At 35.7% G+C, this 21,455-nt stretch overlaps 3 protein-coding genes across 3 annotated transcripts; 2 read left to right on the forward strand and 1 right to left on the reverse strand.

Annotated features, from left to right (window-relative positions):
- Nucleotides 1-317: 317 nt before the first annotated feature.
- On the forward strand, nucleotides 318-5,972 carry LOC108990826 (3-phosphoinositide-dependent protein kinase 1-like). Its single transcript, XM_018964925.2, has 11 exons — nucleotides 318-1,000; nucleotides 1,759-1,939; nucleotides 2,104-2,156; nucleotides 2,301-2,402; nucleotides 2,472-2,580; nucleotides 2,665-2,743; nucleotides 2,989-3,154; nucleotides 3,909-4,043; nucleotides 4,198-4,364; nucleotides 5,092-5,314; nucleotides 5,515-5,972. The coding sequence occupies exons 1-11, from the start codon at nucleotides 830-832 to the stop codon at nucleotides 5,596-5,598; spliced, it is 1,470 nt and encodes a 489-aa protein (XP_018820470.1). The 5' UTR covers nucleotides 318-829; the 3' UTR covers nucleotides 5,599-5,972.
- A 4,743-nt stretch (nucleotides 5,973-10,715) lies between these two features.
- On the forward strand, nucleotides 10,716-12,756 carry LOC108987862 (bark storage protein A-like). The gene is made up of 5 exons (XM_035690393.1): nucleotides 10,716-10,781; nucleotides 11,124-11,279; nucleotides 11,381-11,590; nucleotides 11,750-11,929; nucleotides 12,275-12,756. Exons 1-5 carry the CDS (start codon nucleotides 10,779-10,781, stop codon nucleotides 12,428-12,430), a joined length of 705 nt encoding a protein of 234 aa, XP_035546286.1. The 5' UTR covers nucleotides 10,716-10,778; the 3' UTR covers nucleotides 12,431-12,756.
- Nucleotides 12,757-13,134: 378 nt separating this feature from the next.
- LOC108987871 lies at nucleotides 13,135-13,779 on the reverse strand. Its single transcript, XM_018960912.2, has one exon. The coding sequence runs from the start codon at nucleotides 13,581-13,583 to the stop codon at nucleotides 13,305-13,307; it is 279 nt and encodes a 92-aa protein (XP_018816457.2). The 5' UTR covers nucleotides 13,584-13,779; the 3' UTR covers nucleotides 13,135-13,304.
- Nucleotides 13,780-21,455: the final 7,676 nt, after the last annotated feature.

Below are 21,455 nucleotides of genomic sequence, written 5' to 3' on the forward strand. Positions count from 1 at the left end.
AAAAAAATTGTAATGATTATATCAAATAAGATAAGATGAAATAATTTGATTTTATATAAACAAACCAATCCTTAATTTATTGTATTAAAAGTATTTTAAATTTAGGAAGATAAATTTAATGGTTTTTAAAGAAATATATTCTAAAATTAGAATATTAAATTCATTTTAAGAGGAACCAGACAATCATCTATTTTTTTTTAGAAAGTAGAAGTGGTTTGCAAATTGCAACACAGTTTTGTGAACTAACTCTTGACTATTTTGGGATAAAAAATCTGTACAAGAAATTTCATAAGCAAAGTAACTTTCCCTGTAGATGCATGTATAGTATAGACATATTCTTCTTCTCTTAATGGTACACAATCACAGCTCACAAGGAGCATCAGCATCTCCCTTCACCTCAGTCACCCTTTTTTTTAGGCGTAGAAATAGAGAAAGATGATCTCCATCATTCAATCCCATCTGCCATTTTCTTCTCTTCAATCCCCATACCTTCCTCTCCTCCATCAAAATCAATACTAATCTCTCTCTCCACCATTATCCGGTATACTTTCTAGGGTTTTGAAAATCGAAAAACCAGAGCCAAGGCTATAAAGCTGATCACCTTCACCTTCACCAGATAGATAAACCCTCAATAAGGGCGCCCACTACCTTTTCTTCCCGTTTCAGAGAATAGTATCAGAGAGAGAGAGAGAGAGAGAGACTCCTCTCTTTTCCAATTGTTCTCAGCTCTTCTCCCAAAGTTTTTTTCTTTTCAAGGAGAGAAGATGTGGGTGCAGAGGGAGAATACGTAAAGAATTTCGAAGAGAGCGAGAGAGAGAGAGAGAGAGAGATGTTGGCAATGGAGAAGGATTTTGATTCCAAGTTGAAAATTCAGGGGAAGTCTTCCGGTGGTGGGAATGTGCAGAGATCCAAGAGCTTTGCTTTCAGGGCACCCCAGGAGATTTTTACTATTCAGGATTTTGAGTTGGGCAAGATCTATGGCGTTGGTTCCTATTCCAAGGTTTATACATTTCTTTTTCTTTATTTTTATTTTTGCAAGGTATGGTGGGTTTTTCAGAGATTTGGCTCGTTTGCGCTTTTGTATTTTTGGGAGCTAACTGGTTTGTGTTGGTATTCTTTTTTCTTATGTCGTAGGCTGGGTTTTGATGTGTTAATGGTATTTGGTATTTAATGTTGTTTGTGAAATGGTATATTTATGCAAGATTTTGGTTTTCGAGTTTTTGGGCAGTATTTCTCTGATGATGATCGATGGGTCTTTTGCAATAAAATTATTGGGGTTTTCTTGGCATGTTTATAGCCGTTTCTGTTCACATTTTAAAACATATAATGCCACGATAGGGTTTTCGGATTACAGGGAAGATAATTTGGTAAATTAGCCCAGGATGTGATGGAAGATCGGATTTATTTTGGATGCCTCCTGAAGTCAGGACAAAGATTTTCTTCCCCCGGTATCGGTGCCCTGTTGTTTTCAGAAAATGGAAAATGCGGTTCTCCCAAGCTGTGTGATTGTGTTAAGCTTTATAGCATGCTGAACTTTTGTCTTCTCAGCCACAAAAAAGAAAAAGAGCAGTTATTTGAGTTGAGGAGATCGTGTAGGTTCTTGAGACAACATGGCCTATTTGGGGGGGATTTAAGGATTTATATGTGGGGACGAAAATTTACCTCTCTTTTTTTTTTTTTTTATAGATTTTTTCCCTTTCAGTGCTACAATGTGTAGCTATTGATCTTCTCTGGACATGATATAAATGATGCTAACAGGTTGTTAGGGCAAAGAAGAAGAACACGGGAATTGTGTATGCGTTGAAGATTATGGACAAAAAGTTCATTACCAAAGAAAATAAAACAGCTTATGTGAAGCTGGAACGCATTGTGCTTGATCAATTAGATCATCCTGGCATAGTGCGGCTATTTTTCACATTTCAAGATACCTTTTCACTGTGTAGGTATTTTTAGTGTAATATATTCGTAATATTTGATTTTTTCATGTTTTGCTTCAGCTTCCACTTCTTTTTGTACTGGTATTCTTTATGCACTTTTTGTTCTTATTGTTTTACTTTATTTGGGATATTATTTGATATATATTTCCCCCCCTATGTCATGAAGATATGGCACTTGAATCCTGTGAAGGTGGAGAGCTTTTTGATCAAATAATCAGGGTAAGATTATAATGAATTTTATAGCATACATCCATTGTGGAATTATCTATGATTTTCTTTAAATTAAAATCCCCTGATGGCTTTTACATGAACTATTGGTTTTACCATTGCACGGAATCCATCATCAGTTACTTGTATCTGCAGAAAGGTCGTTTGTCAGAGGATGAAGCTCGCTTCTATGCGGCAGAAGTTGTAGATGCACTTGAATACATACATAACCTGGGTTTGATACATCGTGATATTAAGGTATTTTCCTAGTTCATATGCACTATTTCATTGGTGGATGAATAATTCTGTAAGTTTCTCAAATGGCAGCCCGAGAACTTGCTGCTCACTGCAGAAGGACATATTAAAATTGCCGATTTTGGTAGTGTAAAGCCTATGCAGGATAGCCGAATTACAGTCCTTCCAAACGCCGCATCAGGTTAATTAAATCTTGTCATGTGGAAGCTGTTTAATTCTACTTTTTAGTGACATTTTAAAAAAATTCGGTTGATGCCTTGTACAGATGATAAGGCCTGTACTTTTGTGGGGACAGCTGCATACGTTCCTCCAGAAGTTCTCAATTCTTCTCCTGCAACAATTGGGTGAGTGACTCCCTTTTCTTAATTAAGCAGGCAAGTAAGTTAGACTGCATAATTGTTGCAATAAATTCATAATTATTAACCTCAACAAAGAAGGTTCCTACTTGCAAATGAATATTCCTATTAATATTTTGAATCAATAGCTGATTCTTATACTTCACCTCGTTCATTCTTTTTGTTGTTGTTAGACTTGTACTGCCTATCTAGTATAACTTCATTTGTTCTTTTTGTTGAACATATAAAAACAGAAATGACCTCTGGGCACTTGGCTGCACCTTGTACCAAATGCTTTCAGGAACTTCTCCTTTCAAAGATGCAAGTGAGTGGCTTATTTTCCAAAGAATTATAGCCAGGGATATTAGATTTCCAGACTACTTCTCAGAGGAGGCAAGAAACATCATTGACCGGTTATTGGTAAGCTACGACCTCAACTATGGTTATTAAATTTCTATTGTTTCTCTTAAGGATTTTTTTCCTATTTGATTTATATTCCTTCCGCTATTCAGAAAAATAATTAGAAACCTTGACAAGGTAAAAGCAGAAATTGGAAACACTCCCAAGTTATTATGGTGGGTTTTCATCTATAATCATTAATGTGATAAACACGGAGATTTCTAGACTAGAAATTAGGGAATATGAGAAACTTTGACTGGAGGAGAAAATTGCTACTAACCCAAGTTTTAGGGGGTTTAAAGTTAAGTGGGACTTTGTGACAGAAGTCACGCTTTAGGGTAGAAAAGTGTCCTTTATCTGCCATTTTGTTTTTCATGGAAAGTGGAAAGTCCTTCCCTCTGTGCGATGAAATGTTCTGCATACTGAATTTCATCCTTTTGCTATTGGTAACCCATTGACAGATAATCACAAATGTACAACCAATTGCAGAAATTGGATAGTTGTCAATATGATTAGGTTAGTGTGATAGTTTTCCAAAATATATTGCTTTTATTTATCATGAGAAGACATCTTTGTTCGTCAAAAGATGATCTTTCATCATTTAATTTTTTTCCCCATTAGGGAACAAGAGAGACATCACCCTGATAAATATGTTCTTTTAAGATATAAACTATTTTTTTCTGATTGAATCTCAATTATGTGTGATAAAATGTTTTAGCTGATATTGTATCATAAAATGTATAATTGCACTAAAACAGCAACAACCGTGTTGCAGGATTTAGATCCCAACAAGAGACTAGGTGCTGGGCCTGATGGTTATGTGGTACTCAAGATGCACCCCTTTTTCAAGGGAGTTGATTGGAAGAATTTAAGAGGGAAAACCCCACCAAAACTTGCTCCAGAACCAGGGGTATGGCTTGTGTCTTGCATGAAACTGCAATCTACAAAAAAATTCCTGCTCTCCCTAAGCATCCCTTGCCTTTATATGCTTAAAAAAATCTTTAGGAACTTTCTTCACATCAATTCTGATATTTTAATTTAATCTTTTCTTGGGATTTATATAGGTTCAATCATCTGAGGGTGATGATGCTCATGATTCTTCATGGAACCCTGCACACAGTAGCACTAGTTCAGCGGGACAAGCTGATGGGAATTGTGGTGCTGCATCATCATCTGAAGGGTCTGGCCATGTCAGTAGGCTTGCTTCAATTGACTCGTTTGATTCAAAATGGTATTCACTCAATGCCTTTTACTTTGCGCTTAGCATCAAGCTACCAATCCATGTTTTACTCTTTACAGAAATCCCTGTGAGTCTGTGACTTAGGGAGGTTTGGTTTGCAAAAGCCTTTTAACTCATCTCATCTCATCTCATCTCATCATTACAACTTTTCTAAATTTTCACACAAAATACAATAAGCAATTCAACTTTTTCAAATTTCAAAATAATAATAATATTAAAAAATACTATTCTAACAATATTTTATTCAACTTTCATCTCAACTCACTATCCAAACCTCTCCTTATTTTTATCTTACATGAGTTCTAAGCTCTCAAGAGAGTGTATAAATGTGACCTTGTGCTTATTGCTTGGAAGGAATCTGAAAATTACCATCGGAATTGGTTTTGAATAATGCCTTGTAGGCTTGAAGTATCTATGCACTTTGCATATGGATTTTCAATATTGTGTGGTTTTCTAGAAGGAAAGTATAAGGAAGGTTCTCGCGAGATTTCATAAGAGACGGGCTCTAAACTTTGATTCTTTCCTTTCATTTTCTCTGTAATTCAAACAAAGTTTTAAAGATGTAGATTTGTAGTTTTTGCCTGGCTGCTCACTTGGTTTTTGGTTTTTGTTTGTGTCGTTTTTATGGTTGTGGGGTGGGGATGGGGAAGTTTGTGTGCATACCTGCTGGGCCTCTTGCAGTGGGCTCGCCTAATCTGTATGCTGATCATGTTAACAGGCAACAGTTTCTGGATCCTGGGGAATCTGTTCTTATGATCTCAATGGTGAAGAAAGTACGGAAATTAACTAACAAGAAGGTGCAGCTTATCCTCACCAACAAGCCGAAATTGATTTACGTGGACCCTTCAAAACTGATTGTGAAGGGAAACATAATTTGGTCAGACAATCCCAATGAGCTCAGCGTCCAAGTAACAAGTCCTTCACACTTCAAGATTTGCACGGTATGCCTCCTTGTTTCCCTGCTCTATCATCTTCAAGAGCATATTTCCTGTTCACTCACTTCTATTAATGTTTTATTTCCTTAAATACTGGCACAACGTTATTGCCGAAAATTTTGAGTTAAAAAAGAAGTTGCAGATGCTTTATAATTATCACTGCTGTATTTTTTCCTTGTTCTGATTGAAACTTACGTATGGTTCAGCCAAAAAAGGTGAAGTCATTTGAGGATGTGAAACAAAGAGCAGCACAGTGGAAAAAGGCGATTGAAGGACTTCAAAACCGGTAAACACAACGCATTCTTTGCATGTTATTATAGTGTAGAGCAACATGGGGACTCTCCAACATTTTCCTACCCCCCTGAGAATTATTTATTCAATGAAGGAGATATTGGTTACACATCCAGCTGTTCCAAGGTGCAAAGCTGTCCCCCCCTCAAATTGCTCTCCTTGCACTACTTAAATCTTATATTGTGATAAGGCTTTTACCATCTTCCTTCACACATTGTGTGGTGTAATCTGTTACAACGTGAAGTTTTTAACTTTTTAACCGTAGGGTTTGTAGGGGGGTTGGCTGCATCACTTGCTTACTGTATTAAAAAACAACACATTATAAATGAGATTTGCTTTTTGCGGAATGTTACTGTATAGTGTATAATAGCAATTTTGAGGTGAAAATTTCTATTTATAAGCTGGTGTGGATAACACACCTGCATGCATGACATGATTTGGTTTAGAATATAAATCTTAAAATGTGATTTTTATAAATAAAATCTTACTATTTAAGTGACGTGGATAATGTTCTCTATGGGGTTAGAAGTGGGTAAACTTTAATGTTTTCGCAGATGAGATGAGATAAAAGTTGAAAGTTTAATAAAATATTATTTTGGTTGTGAGATTTGAAAATGTTGAATTATTTATTTTATTTTATGTGAAACTTTGATTAGATAAGATGAAATGAGAATAAGATGAAATGAGAATGATTGTGAAAACAAATGAGGTTGGGTCGGATTAATTCAAGAGTTAAAACCGGGTCATCGACATAAGCCTACACTACATAACCCAAGCCTCATTGAAAATACAAAAAATCTTCATAACCTCTTCCCACTCAGTACTTTACATTTTTTTTAATTTTTATTATTATTTTTATTAAATATTTATTATATGAATAATAAATAGAAAATTTGAAATAAATTAAAAAAAATTAATTAAAAAAATTAAAAAATTTTAAAAAAAATGTGGAGTGTGAAGTGTTATGGAAGTTGTGAAGCAAAACTCTTGAAAATATACAAAAAAAATCACAACGAATTCTTATCAAATCGGATTACCAAATCAGGCCGCTACAAAATATAATTAGGCTTCGTACAAAAACCCAACATCATTTGCATGCGGTTTTCTTTGAGTGATGAATGGATGGGCTCACACTCCAAAAATTTGTATTATATTGGAGAAATGGCCCTCCCGGAATGAAAGTAGAAAGGGTTATTGTATATATATTTATCTGTCGTTGTTCATTGCTCGGAAACTTTCTAACAGCACATACAGCCTATTTAAAGCAGACAGCATGGACAGTGGATTCTCTTACTGTTCTTGTTGAGAATGTGGATCATGACATCATGCACCATGAAAGAAGATCAAAATCCTTTGATTTTTCAATTGCATAAATTTACCTCGTGCTTCTTCAAGTGCAGGTAACATCCCAACGTGCCAAGTTTTGAAGAATGAGAAATGATAGTCGTAGTCATGAGTACGTAAGTACCGTACAATCATTTAAAAAAAATGAATAAATATAAGACTTACATAAAAAAAATTAATTTTTTAATAGTAGATTTCACTATTTTTCAAAGTGATTGTACGACGCTTACGTATTCTACGTCTGCATGTAGCATTACTCTTGAAGAATTAATCATGTACTTAGAAGCTAGATGATGGTTTTCTAGTGGCATGCAAGCTTTTGGCATGGGGATTGAACCCTAGTTTTGACCTGACTTCAATATCTCAATGAACTTGGTTATCATTTAACACGATGGATTGATTTTTTGGAATTAAAACTTTGGACTGAGAAAAAGAAAAATATTGGCATGATATATTTATTCCTTTGACTCATTTCATTTATTTATTTATAAAAATAACTAATGACAAGTTTAAAATATGCAGGTCTCATTCAATTTTATGAAAAGCATAAGATCTATCATAAAAAATAGATTTTTTCAACTAGATTTTACTTATATTTTAAAGGCATGCACAAAACTTCCATATCCTATACCTAAACAAATCATTTTCTTATGAATGATGGTAGTCAAGGATAGTCGAAAAGTAAGACTAGCTATTGAATACAACACATTATTCTATCCTGAAATATATATCGTGCATTGGGTTTAGATTGTAAATGACTTAAGGGTCTTTCAGTTTTCATCTCATCTCAACTCACTATCTAAATCTCTTCCACTATATCTATATAATTGAAGAGTTCTGACCTCTTAGTTCTAACCTAAGAATTTCACGTCGGTTCACGGCTACGACAAAGTGAAGTGGGAGAGTTGAGATAACCTATATTCTTTGTCTGTAATGAATTAATAATACTTCAGAGGTCAAATGTTGGACAATCAACCAAACTGATCTATAATAGTTCAAAAGTCAAAGTGGGAAAGTCAAATAAACTAATAACACAGGTCAAATGTTACAACTCGAGTACGAATCATGGTACTTTTAGGTTCAATAAACCCTTATTTTTCATTTTTGACGGCCATAGGAGATGTGCAAGGGCTCGTGTCCCCACGGAGGTGCACAAAAGTTGCATAATCATTTTTAATTATATTTTTGTATAGATAAATATTTTGGTAGTAAAGAAATTTTATAAAAATAAATTTATAAATATTTTATAAATTGACGTGATTTGATATTGAATGTCATGTTATAAAACTAATTTTATTTTAAGGTAAATCTAACGTACCGCATGATCAAATCACATTAGTTTGTGAGTTTATTTTTATGAAATTACTTTATATCTAAAATATTTATCAAGAAAAAAAAGTAAATTTACAAATTGAGCTGGCTTAAATTCTTAATGTGGTGTGCCAAGTTCTAAAGTTACTTTTATTGTAAAATAGATATAATATATTATATGAAATCACGTCAGTTTATGAATTTATTTTTCTAAAATCTCTTGAGAATGTATCATTTTTCTCGTCTATATGCATGTCATGTAAATGAGTAATGCTACATGCAGTCGTGAAATGCGTAAATATTATACAGTCGCTTTGAAAAAGATTAGTGAGATTTACTATTAAAAAATTAATTTTTTTATGTGAATTCTGTATATATTCACTTTTTTTAAAATGATTGTGCAACGTTTGTATAGTCACGATTATAACTATAATTTCTTCATGTAAATATACTATAAAATATGACAAGAGAAGGGCTTGCTATTTTTTTTTTTTTTTTATATGAAAGGGGAGTGCTACGTCTCCTGATGATCCTCACCGAGACTTGCAATCCTTTTGATTTTATTTTTTATTTTTTGTTATATATATTTTTTTAATCTCCTTAAACATTTTAAAAAAATAAATTTATAATTTCATTAAAAAATATTTTCTTAATTATTAAGTAAAAATAATAATAAACAGGACCCATAATCCGGACCCACCCATTTTTTATATAAAGGTGACTCTTCAGCCTCCTAAGGGCTCCCGTTAGTTGTATTTTGGATTTTTTTTTACATGTATTTTTTGAACTCTTTTAAGTATTTTTTTTAAATGAAAAATTTATAACATTATTAAAAAATATTGCTTTGATCATTAAGTAAAAAAAAAAATCTAGCAAGAGCCCCCAAGAGGAAGAGCAACATTTTCCTTTATATAATGATGAAATGTTACAACTTGCAATTAATTTTTTTTTTAAGGTCAGTTGATTGAATATTCTTATATATAAAAAACAGCTACATTAGAAATAACAATTCAAGTATTTTTCCTATAAAAATGAGCAGTCAAAAGTTATACAACTTCCGATTAAATTTAGAATGGATGGAGCGAATTGTTTGAACGGTTTGAGTTTATGCGTAATGAAAAATGTTAGGCGGACGGATATTCACAATAAATTACTTCTTAACATCCAAAAACGCACGGCCCGGGAGAGAAGAAAATCCATTCTCGGGGTGGGTCAAGCCTTGATCGGTCGGCAGTGGTCCGGTGTGGCTGTAAGGTGTCGGTGCGTATATTCATAGTATGAACAGTATTTAAATACAGAAAAAATAAGAAAAGTTGAACACACAGATTTACGTGATTCGACACTAGGCTTACATCCATAAGAGTTTGGGGAGGAGAGATTCCACTATAATAAGCTTATTTACAGTTTCTTATAACCTCTCTTTTCTTACTAAACAATAGGAGTTGTAGATCTACTTGCTAGAGAAGATATTCTCTCTAAAACTCTCTGTCCTGAAGTTGAAGAAGAAGTCGAAACCACCCAAAAGTTGGAAGTCCTAGAGTCCCAACCGAAAGGAAGTCCCTGAAACCGTAGACTCCTTGTCCTTTTTATCTGACTCTTTGCTTGCGTGTCCCTCGATCGTAGTGAGGGATGTCTACTTTGCATGTCCAACCCCCTCTCATTTTCTCACTTTCTCGTTACACATTCATACCTCCTGACATCCTCAATCCCTAGTCCATTCTTGTCCCGTCTGCTTCTCTCATATTGTCTTTTTGTAATAACCCTATTGATGGGCTGAGTCGTGAAAATTATTTTGGGCTTTAAACCCATTCACACTGACACACAATATTCTATGCTATTAATTTGTAAGATAATCAATTTTCATCATTCAACGTGATCTTATACTTTGAAAAGCCATACTATAGAAAAGAAAGGAAGAAAAAACCTTTGGAAGTCATGAGTGCCGGCTAGCAGTGCAATATTGTATAATGCACGATATAATTTATATTTTTTTTTTGTACTTTCTTTTTTGTGCATATTTCACGTCCATGTCATCACTCATCGATACTATATGAAGTTGTGACATTTGTCAAATATATATATATATATATATATATATATATGAGTTATAATCTCTTTCAGCATAACACAAACATGGCTGCAAAACTAGTAAGAAAATGTTTGGTTATGCAGGTTTTAGTTTTCTTCCTGCTGGTTTCTGCACTTGCTTCTCCACTAAAAAAGAGGAAATCTTTAAAAGAAATCAAAGAAATAAACCTTGAAGGGCCATATATCGGTCTGGTTACAGTGTTTCCACCTGAAGAGACTGCTTTTCTTGCCACTGAGGCTTTCAAGCCTCACAGGACTCACCCATTTGTGGATTTGGCAGGTTTGATTTTTCTCCATATATGTTTGTTGGATATGTGGTTACTTATTTTAGTTGTTGAGGAGTAGTTTAAGAAAACGACTTGGAATTGCAGGCCGAAGATTTAGGGTGGGAAAGATCGTTGATAAGAAAGTCATCTACGTGAGGTGTGGAGTTGGAATGGTAAAATAAGCCCTTTCAATCTGTCTTGATGTTTGATGCACCAAATTTTGGAGTAATTTCTTTGAGAGATAGCCATAGATATTGCAAGTGTTCACATGAAATGGCACTTCACCATATAAAGCTAGTACTCAGCATTCAGCAATGAATTAGACTCTGCTGTGAATGGTGATCATGTTGTTATACGGGGTTGACCAAGAATACCAACATAACCAGTTTCGCTTGATTTTTCACTTTCAGAATGAATAAACTGAATCTATATTCTCTTAATTTTGACCTTTTAGTTGTTCTTGCTTCGGGAGAAGTATCACCTCAGCCTTATTTAATGTGGTCTTGGTCAATCAGGTAAATGCTGCAGTAGCAACCCAACAAATGCTGGATCTGTTTGATATAAAAGGGATAGTCCATTTTGGCATTGCTGGGAATGTAAATGATTCTTTGTCCATTGGAGATGTTACCATTCCCAAACAATTTGCTCACACCGGCATTTGGGGTTGGCTGGTACATATTTAAGTTGATAACTTTAGTCTCATTTCATCTTCCATGCATATCTCCCTTTGTTTTTCAGCTTATGTGTCGGGAAAAAACCCTTTTGTTGACAGAACCCCAGTGCACCATCGATCCCTGATGCTGTTGCTCACTTGGATGTTGCAAGATACAATGTACCAAAAGGTGAAGGAACCAATTTATTGGGAAGTATTGCATATGATTCTGAGCAATTCTTCTCCGAGCAGGGGAAACCCAATACAGCTCGGCCTCTGCTTTGGGCACAAACAAGTCAGCAATGGCTGGATGTTGCTGCCAACTTGGAGGTATGACTTAAAGTTAAGGCTTTCCTCTTGTTAAGGAAACGACTGATCTCATTGAGGACTTTCTGCTATTGTTGACTGTCAAAAAGTCTAAAGTTTGAAGCCTATTTAGATTATCCCACCTTTGATTGATTTATTGCCTTTTGAATTTAACTACCTCAGGGGATGGAACTGCAACAATGTGTGAATTCAAGCTTGTGCCTCCCAAAAAAGCCTAAGTTAGTAGTAGGATTGAGGGGTTCATCAGCCAACATTTTTGTGGATAATGCAGCTTACAGGGACTTTCTGATACGAACTTTTGGGGTGTCATCAGTTGACATGGAGAGTGCAGCTGTAGTAATGGTAAGTTTACTCTACAGTCACGGATTTTGATACTTTTAGAGTTTCTATCCGAACTTTAAGACCTAGAGTAAGAAAGAAATAGACACGTGAAATGGACCTGAAACACGTATAGTTGTCAAAGTGAATTCTAGGAGATCTGAATCCTATAATTACTAGTGCAATTTTCACATGGCCCTCCTTTTAGGTTTCTTAATCTAATTAGCGCAGGTCAAAACAACAAACTTCTAATAACGGTTTAGATGATCAAAAACAAAAACTAGTATGCTGTAGAACTTCTGATTGGAACTTGTTCTGTACACTGAAAACAACTTACAAAGAGTGGGTGATTTTACATTTTCTTTCCAGACAAGCTTGTCAAATGGCTTTCCGGTGATAGTCATCCGAGGACTATCGGACTTGGCCGGAGGACAATCAGGAGAGAATGCAATTCGGATATTCGGATCCCTTGCAGCACAAAATGCTGTCAAAGCGGTTGTTCAGTTCATCAAGACATTACCATAATTCAATGATGTGGGTCTCTCAATTCTTGAGATGTAATGTAACATAATGGTTTGTCAAACACAAACATGAGAGTAAAAATGGAAAAATGTAAAAGTTGATGATATTTTTAATGCTAATAATGTTTCACAGAGTTCAAACACCTTCTCATTCTACTTTGTAGCTAGATTGTGTGTGGTATGTACATATGGTTGGATGCATTTGTGTCCACTGCTGCAATTACTTCACTATTTTTCATTTGAGCATACCATTTAACAACAATACAGTACTGTCTGCTGATAATGAAAACAGATCTAAATGATTTGATAAACAGTTTTCTAACATACACATCAATTTTTAATATTAGACTACAAATTAGTATAATAGTTTTTTATATTCTAAAGCTATTAAATCATTACTAAGTTTATTAATACCAGCCACCATTCAAGAAACAAAAATCTGACATTCTTTTTTTTTTATTTGGTCATGAAATTTTAATTCTTCTTCTTTTTTCTTTAAAAAATTTTACTATATATATATATATATATATATCCTTGGTTGCCATCATTTTCTTCTTTTTGTAATTCGTTAATGGAGCACATATAATTTTATGTTAATAATTTATGGGATTTATAACAAGGGACCTTAATTGGACTAATTAACATGAGTTAAACTCGTGCCTCAAAATTTAAAAAAAAAAAAAAAAAAAACCCTGAAAGAAACTGAAGTCTGAAAATTGAAATTAACCATTCAAGGTAAAGATCATGATGGACTTGGCATTTATGATCAGTTTATAGATCATTACACATTCGCAGCAACGTCCTTTGTGCCATCGATCTATGAAAAACCAAAACCAAAACAAACAATTAACCAGTAAATTAAACAAGAATTAATAGTCCTAAGATGTGTGATGATGCCGCTTTGAATTTTCTTGGATTGGAGACTGGCAGGGGCTTCTTGAAATAGGAGACAGCTCGGCCGGCATGTCGCCAAGAGCAGCAAGTATCCGGTTAATACTTAGGGAGCGAACTTGTCTAAAACTACGTGATTTTCTGTCGTTGTTTCTGGAGAAGATGCTCGATGATTTGGAGAGGATGAGATAAACCAGAGATTGGACAAGAACAAACATGGCAACCTTCGTGAGCACATATGCTAAGCTGCTGCTTTCCATGATCATGATGATTCTGATCTTAATCGACTATATATAGATCGAGCTGCTGCTGCGCCTACTGCTACTGCTACTGCTACTGCCTGCTTGTTGTTTGAGAGCTAGCTAGCTAGCAAGATTTAATTAACTTGAGATGGAGGTGAAATTAATGATGAATTCGGATAAGAAAAGACCTAGCAGATCAGACATCCTTATATAGACAGAAAGATTGGATCAGTGCAGGATAATTAATTCCAAAACTAGATTACACGCGCTAATATTATTGAAGGAATGCTACGTAGAAGTTTCTGATCTAGAGTTGACGGGTCAAAGGTAGGGAAATGGTCAGTTTTGACCAGAGTCAACGTAAGAGCTTTAAGATAAAAAAATATATATATAGAAAGAAATTTCTACTTTTTTCTTCTCAACAAGCATATAAATTAAGATAAAGTACAATAAGTTCAAGGTGGGTCCTTACCACTATCTATATGAATAATATAATTAGAAATACTAATGAGGGGTATTAGACTAAAAATCATTTCAGTCGTTGCCCGTTGTGCTACTGAGTACACACTAATTCTGTGATCGGTGTATTTTCTTGATCCTCTAATTACTCGGAGATGAAGATTTTTGTTGATGTCTTCTAGGATTGGTAGTATTTGCCACTGTGGTGAAAGCGCTTCATCTGTTATAGCGTCAATTACTGTTTGAGTGTCTCCTTCCAAAATTGATGGTATTTTTTTCAGATAATTTGCCATTTGTGTCGCAAGGAGAGTTGCTGAGGCTTTTGCAAATGTGGGGTTGATGCTTTGGATCTTAGAGTTCCAAACCTCCAGAATTCTTCCCTCTGAGTCTCGACAGATGGCTGAAATGGTTGAGAAAGATTTCCTAATTGCTGCATCAAATGAATAGCTGAAATGGTTCGTTGAAGGCTTTATCCAGCTTTCCTTGAGTTTTTTCTTTGCCTTTTGTTTCCATGCATGTTTATGAGCTTGATATATGGTGTCTAGTTGGAGAGAATCCTTTTCAAGAGTTAAGGATGTATGATTGTGGATAATATCATTTATTTTCCTCCAAATGAAGTCCATAGCAATTACTGCAAAGATTTGAAAGGAGAGTTTTTCTGATTTCGTTAAACCAAGTTTAGGAGCTTGATTTATTATCAGATTTATCCAATCTCGCTTTGGCACTGCGCACGTTTGCTTCCCGAATACAATGAGATAATCTAGAAATAATAAGTGAGTGATTGGTGGACAACTCCTGCTTATTCGGATCCCCTCGAAATTTTCTTGCTCCTCTAATATATATCAATCTAGATAATACCTTTGTGCATAGAGTGAATAAGATAGGTGAGATTGGATCCTCTTGTCTAAGTTCTCTCTAAGCATGAAAAAAACCCCAATGCCTTCCATTTATAATGATAGAGAAGGACGTTGTAGTTATGCATTCATTTATGAGATTAATCCAGTTTGTACTGTATCCAAGTACTTCCATCACTTTAAACAAAAAATCTTATTCTACATAATCAAATGTTTTTTCCATATCAAATTTGATTGCCATTAAACCTTGTCTCCTTGTCTTTCTCTTCAAGTGGTGAAATAGCTCATGAGCTATCAGTGTATTTTTTTTATGTTTCGACCCGGCACGAACGCCGTCTTTAAAGGAGAAATGATACTAGGGAGAGTAGATTTAAGGTAGACAACCAGAATTTTAGTAATGATTTTGTAGTTTACATTGGTCAAACTGATGGGTCTATAGTGTCGAGGTTGACTTGGATTTGGGATTTTTGGGATAAGTGCAATATTTGTGTGGTTCATTTGTTTCAGTAGTTTACCACTTTGAAAAATATTTTGCATTGTTTTGACTACTTCACTTTTGACAATATCCCAATAGTGTCTATAGAAGAGTGTTGTCATTCCATCTGGTCTATGGGCTTTTTGGCAAGGGATTTGTTTTAGGGCTTTGAATATTTATGCTTCATTTGGTATTGCACTAAGGAAATCATTTTCTATGTCTGATATCTACCTTTCAAAAAGGTTTTCTAGATGTCCAGAATTTATTGGGTTCGAAGAAGCATAAATGTTCTGGAAATAATCTAGAAAAGAAGTTTCAATTAAAAATTGGTCCATTGACCAAATACCTAGGCCAAGTTTGATGGAGTCAATTGCATTCCTTCATCTTCGAATGGTTGTTGAGAGATTATAGAATTTGGTGTTGAGGTCTATTGTTGTCAGCCAAGAGATTTGAGATTTTTGCCTCCACGGAGTTTCTTCATTCTTCAATTGCTTTTGAAGATCAAATTGGAGTTGTTGTTCTCTCATTCGATTTTGTGGAGTTGGAGTTAAGCATTGCACTTCAAGAAGATTTCTTTCAATTTTGTGAATGTGATGATGAATTTTGCCGAAGTGAACTTTATTCCAGAGTTTTAATGCTACTTTGGATGCCTTAATTGTTTTTGCACAAAATGTAGGTTGGAGTTCTTTTGAATTGCTTGTTCCACTCTTTTTGAATAATTATCCGACTAAGGGGTTCGTATATCCAAAATTCTTCAAATTTAAATGAGTGCGGCCTGATGTGCAGTTGTGCTCAGTAGAAGTGAACTATGATCTGATGCCATAGAAATCAGATTTTGCAAGAAAGCATCTAGAAAGAGTATTCAATGTATTCTCCATTTTTGATTGACAATCCCCCGATCTAACCTTTCTCTAATGTTTGCTCCCCCATGTCTATTATTACTCCAAGTAAAAGATGGGCCCAAATATCCAATATCAATCAATCCATGACAATCCATTAAATTTTGTAATCCTCCCTTAAAGATGTCACCACTGGGCGTCCCCCACTTTTTCTTATTGATTTAAAATTACCAATACAACACCATGGACCTGGAAAAGATCTAGGTATGGAATGGACCTTGATGCTTCTCTTTTTCTCTTAATTTTCCCAACTGGTTCATATTTCAATTTCAGCAACATGCAAGCCAAATCTGCATCATCTGAAGAGCATGCGAGGTTCTCTTGTTTTCCCTCTCTCTTTGGGCTTTTCTGTTTTTTCTTTACTCTTTTGTGGTCTTCAGAAATAATAGAGGGTGTACCATGTTCAATTTTAGCAGCTTGTCTTTTGAGTTTACCCGCTTCCTCAAGTTCGGGTGGGGACTTGTTAAAGTCTACTATTTTGATAACTTGAGTTTGAATCTTAGGTGAAGGGAAATATTTTTCCATATGGGAGACTTCAATTTTGCATAGGCTTTTTTCTGGGCTATATGTGCTTGTACTTTAATTGATGGGCCATGTTAAGTAAAAGTTGAGTGGGGAGATGGCTTACATTGAATATCCGGATCTTGATTTGTTTTTTGGTCTTGACTTGGCTGCTACTGTTCACTTGGAGCTTTGACTTTCTTTGCTGATGTAGTTGTCCTCATCTGAGAAGTATGCAGGTTGACTATCAGTTTGTGGCTCCCAGTTGTAGAAAAAATATCTCCCATATTTACCGCCTCTATCATGGCTTTTAAAGAGAAATTTCTCGTTTTACGAAAAGATGGTTTTGTCTCTTTTGTTGATGAAAAGGTATTAACAGTGTAGAGACAGAACCAAAGTCGATTTATCTTCTCTCCTTCCCTGCAGGTCCTCCATTACTTCAGAAGTTCCTTTCATTGTATATTATGGGAGAGGGTTCAATGGGCTTAATTGTAATTTGGTATTGAGAGACCCAGCAGTTGTTGATGAAGACTTATTGCCAACAATGGATGAATTTATTTCTTTGAACAATACTTCATTTGAGGAAGTCGAAGTAGCTGGGTTAGGCACGAGTTGAGGGAGCGCTCCGTCGTGAAGAGGTCTGCTTGTTGGTTCAATGTTTGTTTGGAGCCATCCGCCGTGCAATGTTCCGTGCATCGGTGCAAATAATGCCAGAAGTGGGTCGGTTTGGATTTGTTCCAACACTTTTGCTTTTTGGTTGAAATCATTGCTGGAGAATAAATCTTTTTAAGAAGAAACTCTCACCGGCTTTTGTTGATTCAATGAAGCGGCAGTTTGAGCTTGGTCCGAAATGTAAGATTGCATTCCATGGGTTTTGACTGAAAATGCTTCTACTGCTTGTGTCCGATAGAAGGCTTGGAGTGATTCTACTGCATGTGAGCTCAACAATAAATCTGAGGGTGCTTTTAATCGAGTTGTTCCTTGTGATGAAGCTTCAGGGAGTACATCAATTTTTCATTTTGCTTTATTTACTCCCATCAGTTTTTCGACTTGTTGTGTTTTATTGCTGCTTGTGTTCCCCTTTTGTTCATCCAAGCAAATTAATTGTGTATTTCTCGAATTTCCTTCCATGTTTTTGTCAAGTTGCATTGTTGCTTGAAAATGTGCTTGATTTTGCTATGGTGGTGGGTTTGATCCTGTATTGTACGTATCAGCCCTGAGCCAAGAACCAAAGGGTAACTCTGAGGGGAAGGTTTTTAGAAATGTACAAATCAAAATCTGTGAGTGTCCCAGCCTCCCACAAGCATAACAAAAATTTGATAGTCTTTCATATTTGAATGATACCCAAATGTCTATGCTATAATCTCTAGGGAGCCAAAAGCCTTGCTTGAGAGGCTTGGTTATGTCTATTTCAACCTTCATTCTTATAAATTTTTTACAGGTTATCCCAAATTGTGGGTCTACATCCACCTCCACTAATTTTCAAATAACATTACCTATTTTTGTTGCATTTTTTACTTTAAGTAAGACCATGAATTCGCACATGAAACATAGAAGAATTTAGACTTATGTCCTGCAAAGTGGATTTAGTGGCCACGATTTTAGTATAAGCATATGGCCTCTGAAGTTCCAAGGAGCTTGGTTGAATATCCTCTACTTGTCTTGGGGAGTTTGGAAAGTGAAGAGTAAGAGGTTGACCTCTAAGTCTTCAATATGAAATTTTTTGATAAATTCCAAGCTGCCTTAAAGCTTGCATGCAGTGATATTTTGTTTAATGGATGTGTTGCTACTATTCTTCCTATTAAACACAAGCAAATTGTGTAGAATTGAAAATAATTGTTTCATTCTCGTTTTTTTTATTGGATATAGAGTGGGTATTTATATACATAAAGTGAGAATATTCTTTGTAACAATATTTCAGAATCACAAGTAATAGAATGACACGTATACAATAGATTTTATTCTAGAGGATTCAGGCTTGGCACGTCCTTTGTATGTGCAAATGAGGTGCATTTCTTTGTACTATTTATATGCCCCTACGAGCCAAGCATATCTGGAAGAATAGTGAGGCACGATCTTAATGTTGAAAATTTGGTGGTGGATAATGGTTTTGTAAATATATCAGCAAGTTTATCCTTGCTTGATAGAAATGAAACTTGAAGTGCCTTTGCTTGAATACGATCCCGAACAAAGTGATAGTCAATGTCGACATGTTTGGTACAAGAGTGCATTACTGGATTCATGGAGAGGTAAGTTGCCCCCAAATTGTCACAGTAAAGAGTAGGAGGTTTAGTAAAAAATATTTCCAACTCAAATAGGAGTGATTGCAGCCACAATAATTCACAAGTAGCATGAGCTAGTGCCTTATATTCCACCTCCGTACTTGATCTAGCTATGGTTGATTGCTTCTTTGAACTCCATGAAACCAAGTTCTTAACATAAAAAACACAATAGCCACCAGTTGATTTTCTATCATCTGGATAGCCAGCCTAGTCTACGTCGGTGTAAGCAGCTAGAGAAAGAGAAGAAATGGGAGAATGTGTAATCTAGAGACCATAGTCCAATGTGTGTTTTAGATACCATAAAATTCTTTTAACACTTTGCCAAATGAGATAAACATGGAGCATGCATAAATTGGCACACGCGGTTGATAGAGAAGGCAAGGTATGGCCTTAAACAATAAGTACTACAAGCTTCCCACGATACTTTTATAAAAGGAGGGGTCTTCCACAAATGTTGAATCATATGTAGATAACTTGTTGGAAGGAGACATGGGACTGCCGACAGGCTTGCAATTCAACATGTTTGTCTTTTTAAGTAATTTCAAAATGTATTTCCTTTGAGATAACTTCAGTCCAGTGCTGGTACAATTACATTCAAGTCCCAAAAAATAATGTAAAGCCCCCATGTCTTTAAGAGGAAAATCAGTGCTTAAAACCAAAATGATGTGTTTTAGAACATCCGAATTAGAGCCAATGAGCACAATATCATCCACATACACCAAAAAAATGCACCACAGAGTTATGCCGATAGATAAAGAACGACAAATCAGATTTGGAAACAATAAAGACCAATTCAAGTAATCGAGAACTCAATCATGCATACCAGGCTTGTGGAGCCTGTTTAAGGCTATATAAAGCTTTGTTGAGCTTGCAAACATAATGAGGAAATTGAGGGTGTACAAAACCCAGGTGGCTGAGTCATAAAGACTTGTTCAACAAGTTTCACATGCAAAAATGAATTTTGGACGTCTAATTGTTGTATCGGCCAACCAAAAGAAATTGTGATTGATAGAACTAACCTGATTGAAGTGGGTTTCACCACATGACTGAAGGTTTCATTGTAATCCAAGCCTCCAAGTTGACTGTAGCCCTTGGCTACAAGTCTGGTTTTTCTCCTTTCAATAGAGCCATTTGACAGAAGCTTGGTTTTGAATATCCATCTACAGCCAACAAGATTCTGATTTGAGGCAGGGGGAACCAAGGACCACCTGTTGGTGGACATGAGAGCATCAAATTCAAGCTGCATCGCGTGTCTCCATTCTGAAAATTTTGAAGCTTCGATGACAGATTTTGGTTCATCTGGGATGATAGTCGCATGAGCTCGAGGTAAAGGCCAAGAAATGGTGTCGTCTGTTCATAATTTGGGGCATGTTGTATTTGATTTGGCTTTGGTTTGCATGGGGTGAGTGTTTGGAAGTGGTTGCTCGATGGGAAGAGACACAACTAGGGAAGACGAGTGAGGTTGTGCCCTAGGAGAAGCAGAGGGTTGGTTGGATTCGAAGGGTAAGCTTCGGATGATGGGCTTGTTTCTAAGGCAAATGATGGGCTTGTTTGTAGTGCCGATGATGGGCTTGTTTCTGAAGTGCCGAAATGATGAATTGAGTTGGTGGGTTTTGTATTGTTGCTACGGGTGGGAGTGATATGTGTAGGAGGTGAAGAATTAATTGGGCTAGGGCCGTGGGGTGAAGAATTAAGGGTCTGTGGAGTTGAGTTGGCAATTGGCAGGGAAATGGAGTTAGGTTGTGAGGACCCATGATTGGAAGGGAACGAAATTGGTAAGAATGTGTGCGATGGAGTGGACTGATTTTGAGTGGGTGGGTTCGTAGAGGACACAGAAAAGGGGAATGTGTTTTCATCAAACAATACGTTCCTGGAAACATACATTTTGGCAGTGGGAACATGAAAACAAAGATAGCCATGATGAGAGGAGCTATAACCAAAAAATACACACGGAAGTGGTCGAAAATTAATCTTGTGTTTATTATATGGCTGAAGATTAGGCCAACATTGACACCCAAATGTCTTTAGAAACATATAATCTGGCTTTTGATGAAATAGACTTCAAAAGGTGACTTATTGATTAAAACTGGAGTTGGAAGTCTATTAATTAGAAAACCAGTCGTGACAAAAGCATTTGACCAATATGAATGAGGTAGTGATGAATGTGCAAGGAGAGCAAATCCGGTCTCAACAATATGGCAGTGTTTTCTTTCCACCAAACCATTTTGTGAGTGTGCATATGGACAGAAAATTCTATGGGAAATACCAAAAGATTGCAACACATTATTAAGAGCTCTAAATTCTCCACCCCAATTAGATTGTAGTGCTCGAATTTTTGTATTAAAAAGAAGTTCTACATGACGTTTAAAGGAAAGAAAGACTGTGACTACGTCAGATTTACATTTTAATGGAAAAATCCAAGTAAA

Source organism: Juglans regia, chromosome 5, assembly GCF_001411555.2.
Source record: "Juglans regia cultivar Chandler chromosome 5, Walnut 2.0, whole genome shotgun sequence".
In the NCBI taxonomy this organism is placed as follows: Eukaryota; Viridiplantae; Streptophyta; class Magnoliopsida; order Fagales; family Juglandaceae; genus Juglans; species Juglans regia.

Excerpts from the sequence above, each read along its gene's own strand:
- LOC108990826 (XM_018964925.2), top strand. The coding sequence starts at position 830 with ATGTTGGCAATGGAGAAGGATTTTGATTCCAAGTTGAAAATTCAGGGG. Across the intron at positions 1,940-2,103 it reads TCAAGATACCTTTTCACTGT|ATATGGCACTTGAATCCTGT; the intron begins GTAGGTATTTTT and ends TATGTCATGAAG. Across the intron at positions 4,044-4,197 it reads AACTTGCTCCAGAACCAGGG|GTTCAATCATCTGAGGGTGA; the intron begins GTATGGCTTGTG and ends GGATTTATATAG.
- LOC108987862 (XM_035690393.1), top strand. Across the intron at positions 11,280-11,380 it reads CCGGCATTTGGGGTTGGCTG|AACCCCAGTGCACCATCGAT; the intron begins GTACATATTTAA and ends TTTTGTTGACAG. Across the intron at positions 11,930-12,274 it reads AGAGTGCAGCTGTAGTAATG|ACAAGCTTGTCAAATGGCTT; the intron begins GTAAGTTTACTC and ends TTTTCTTTCCAG.
- LOC108987871 (XM_018960912.2), bottom strand. The coding sequence starts at position 13,583 with ATGATCATGGAAAGCAGCAGCTTAGCATATGTGCTCACGAAGGTTGCC.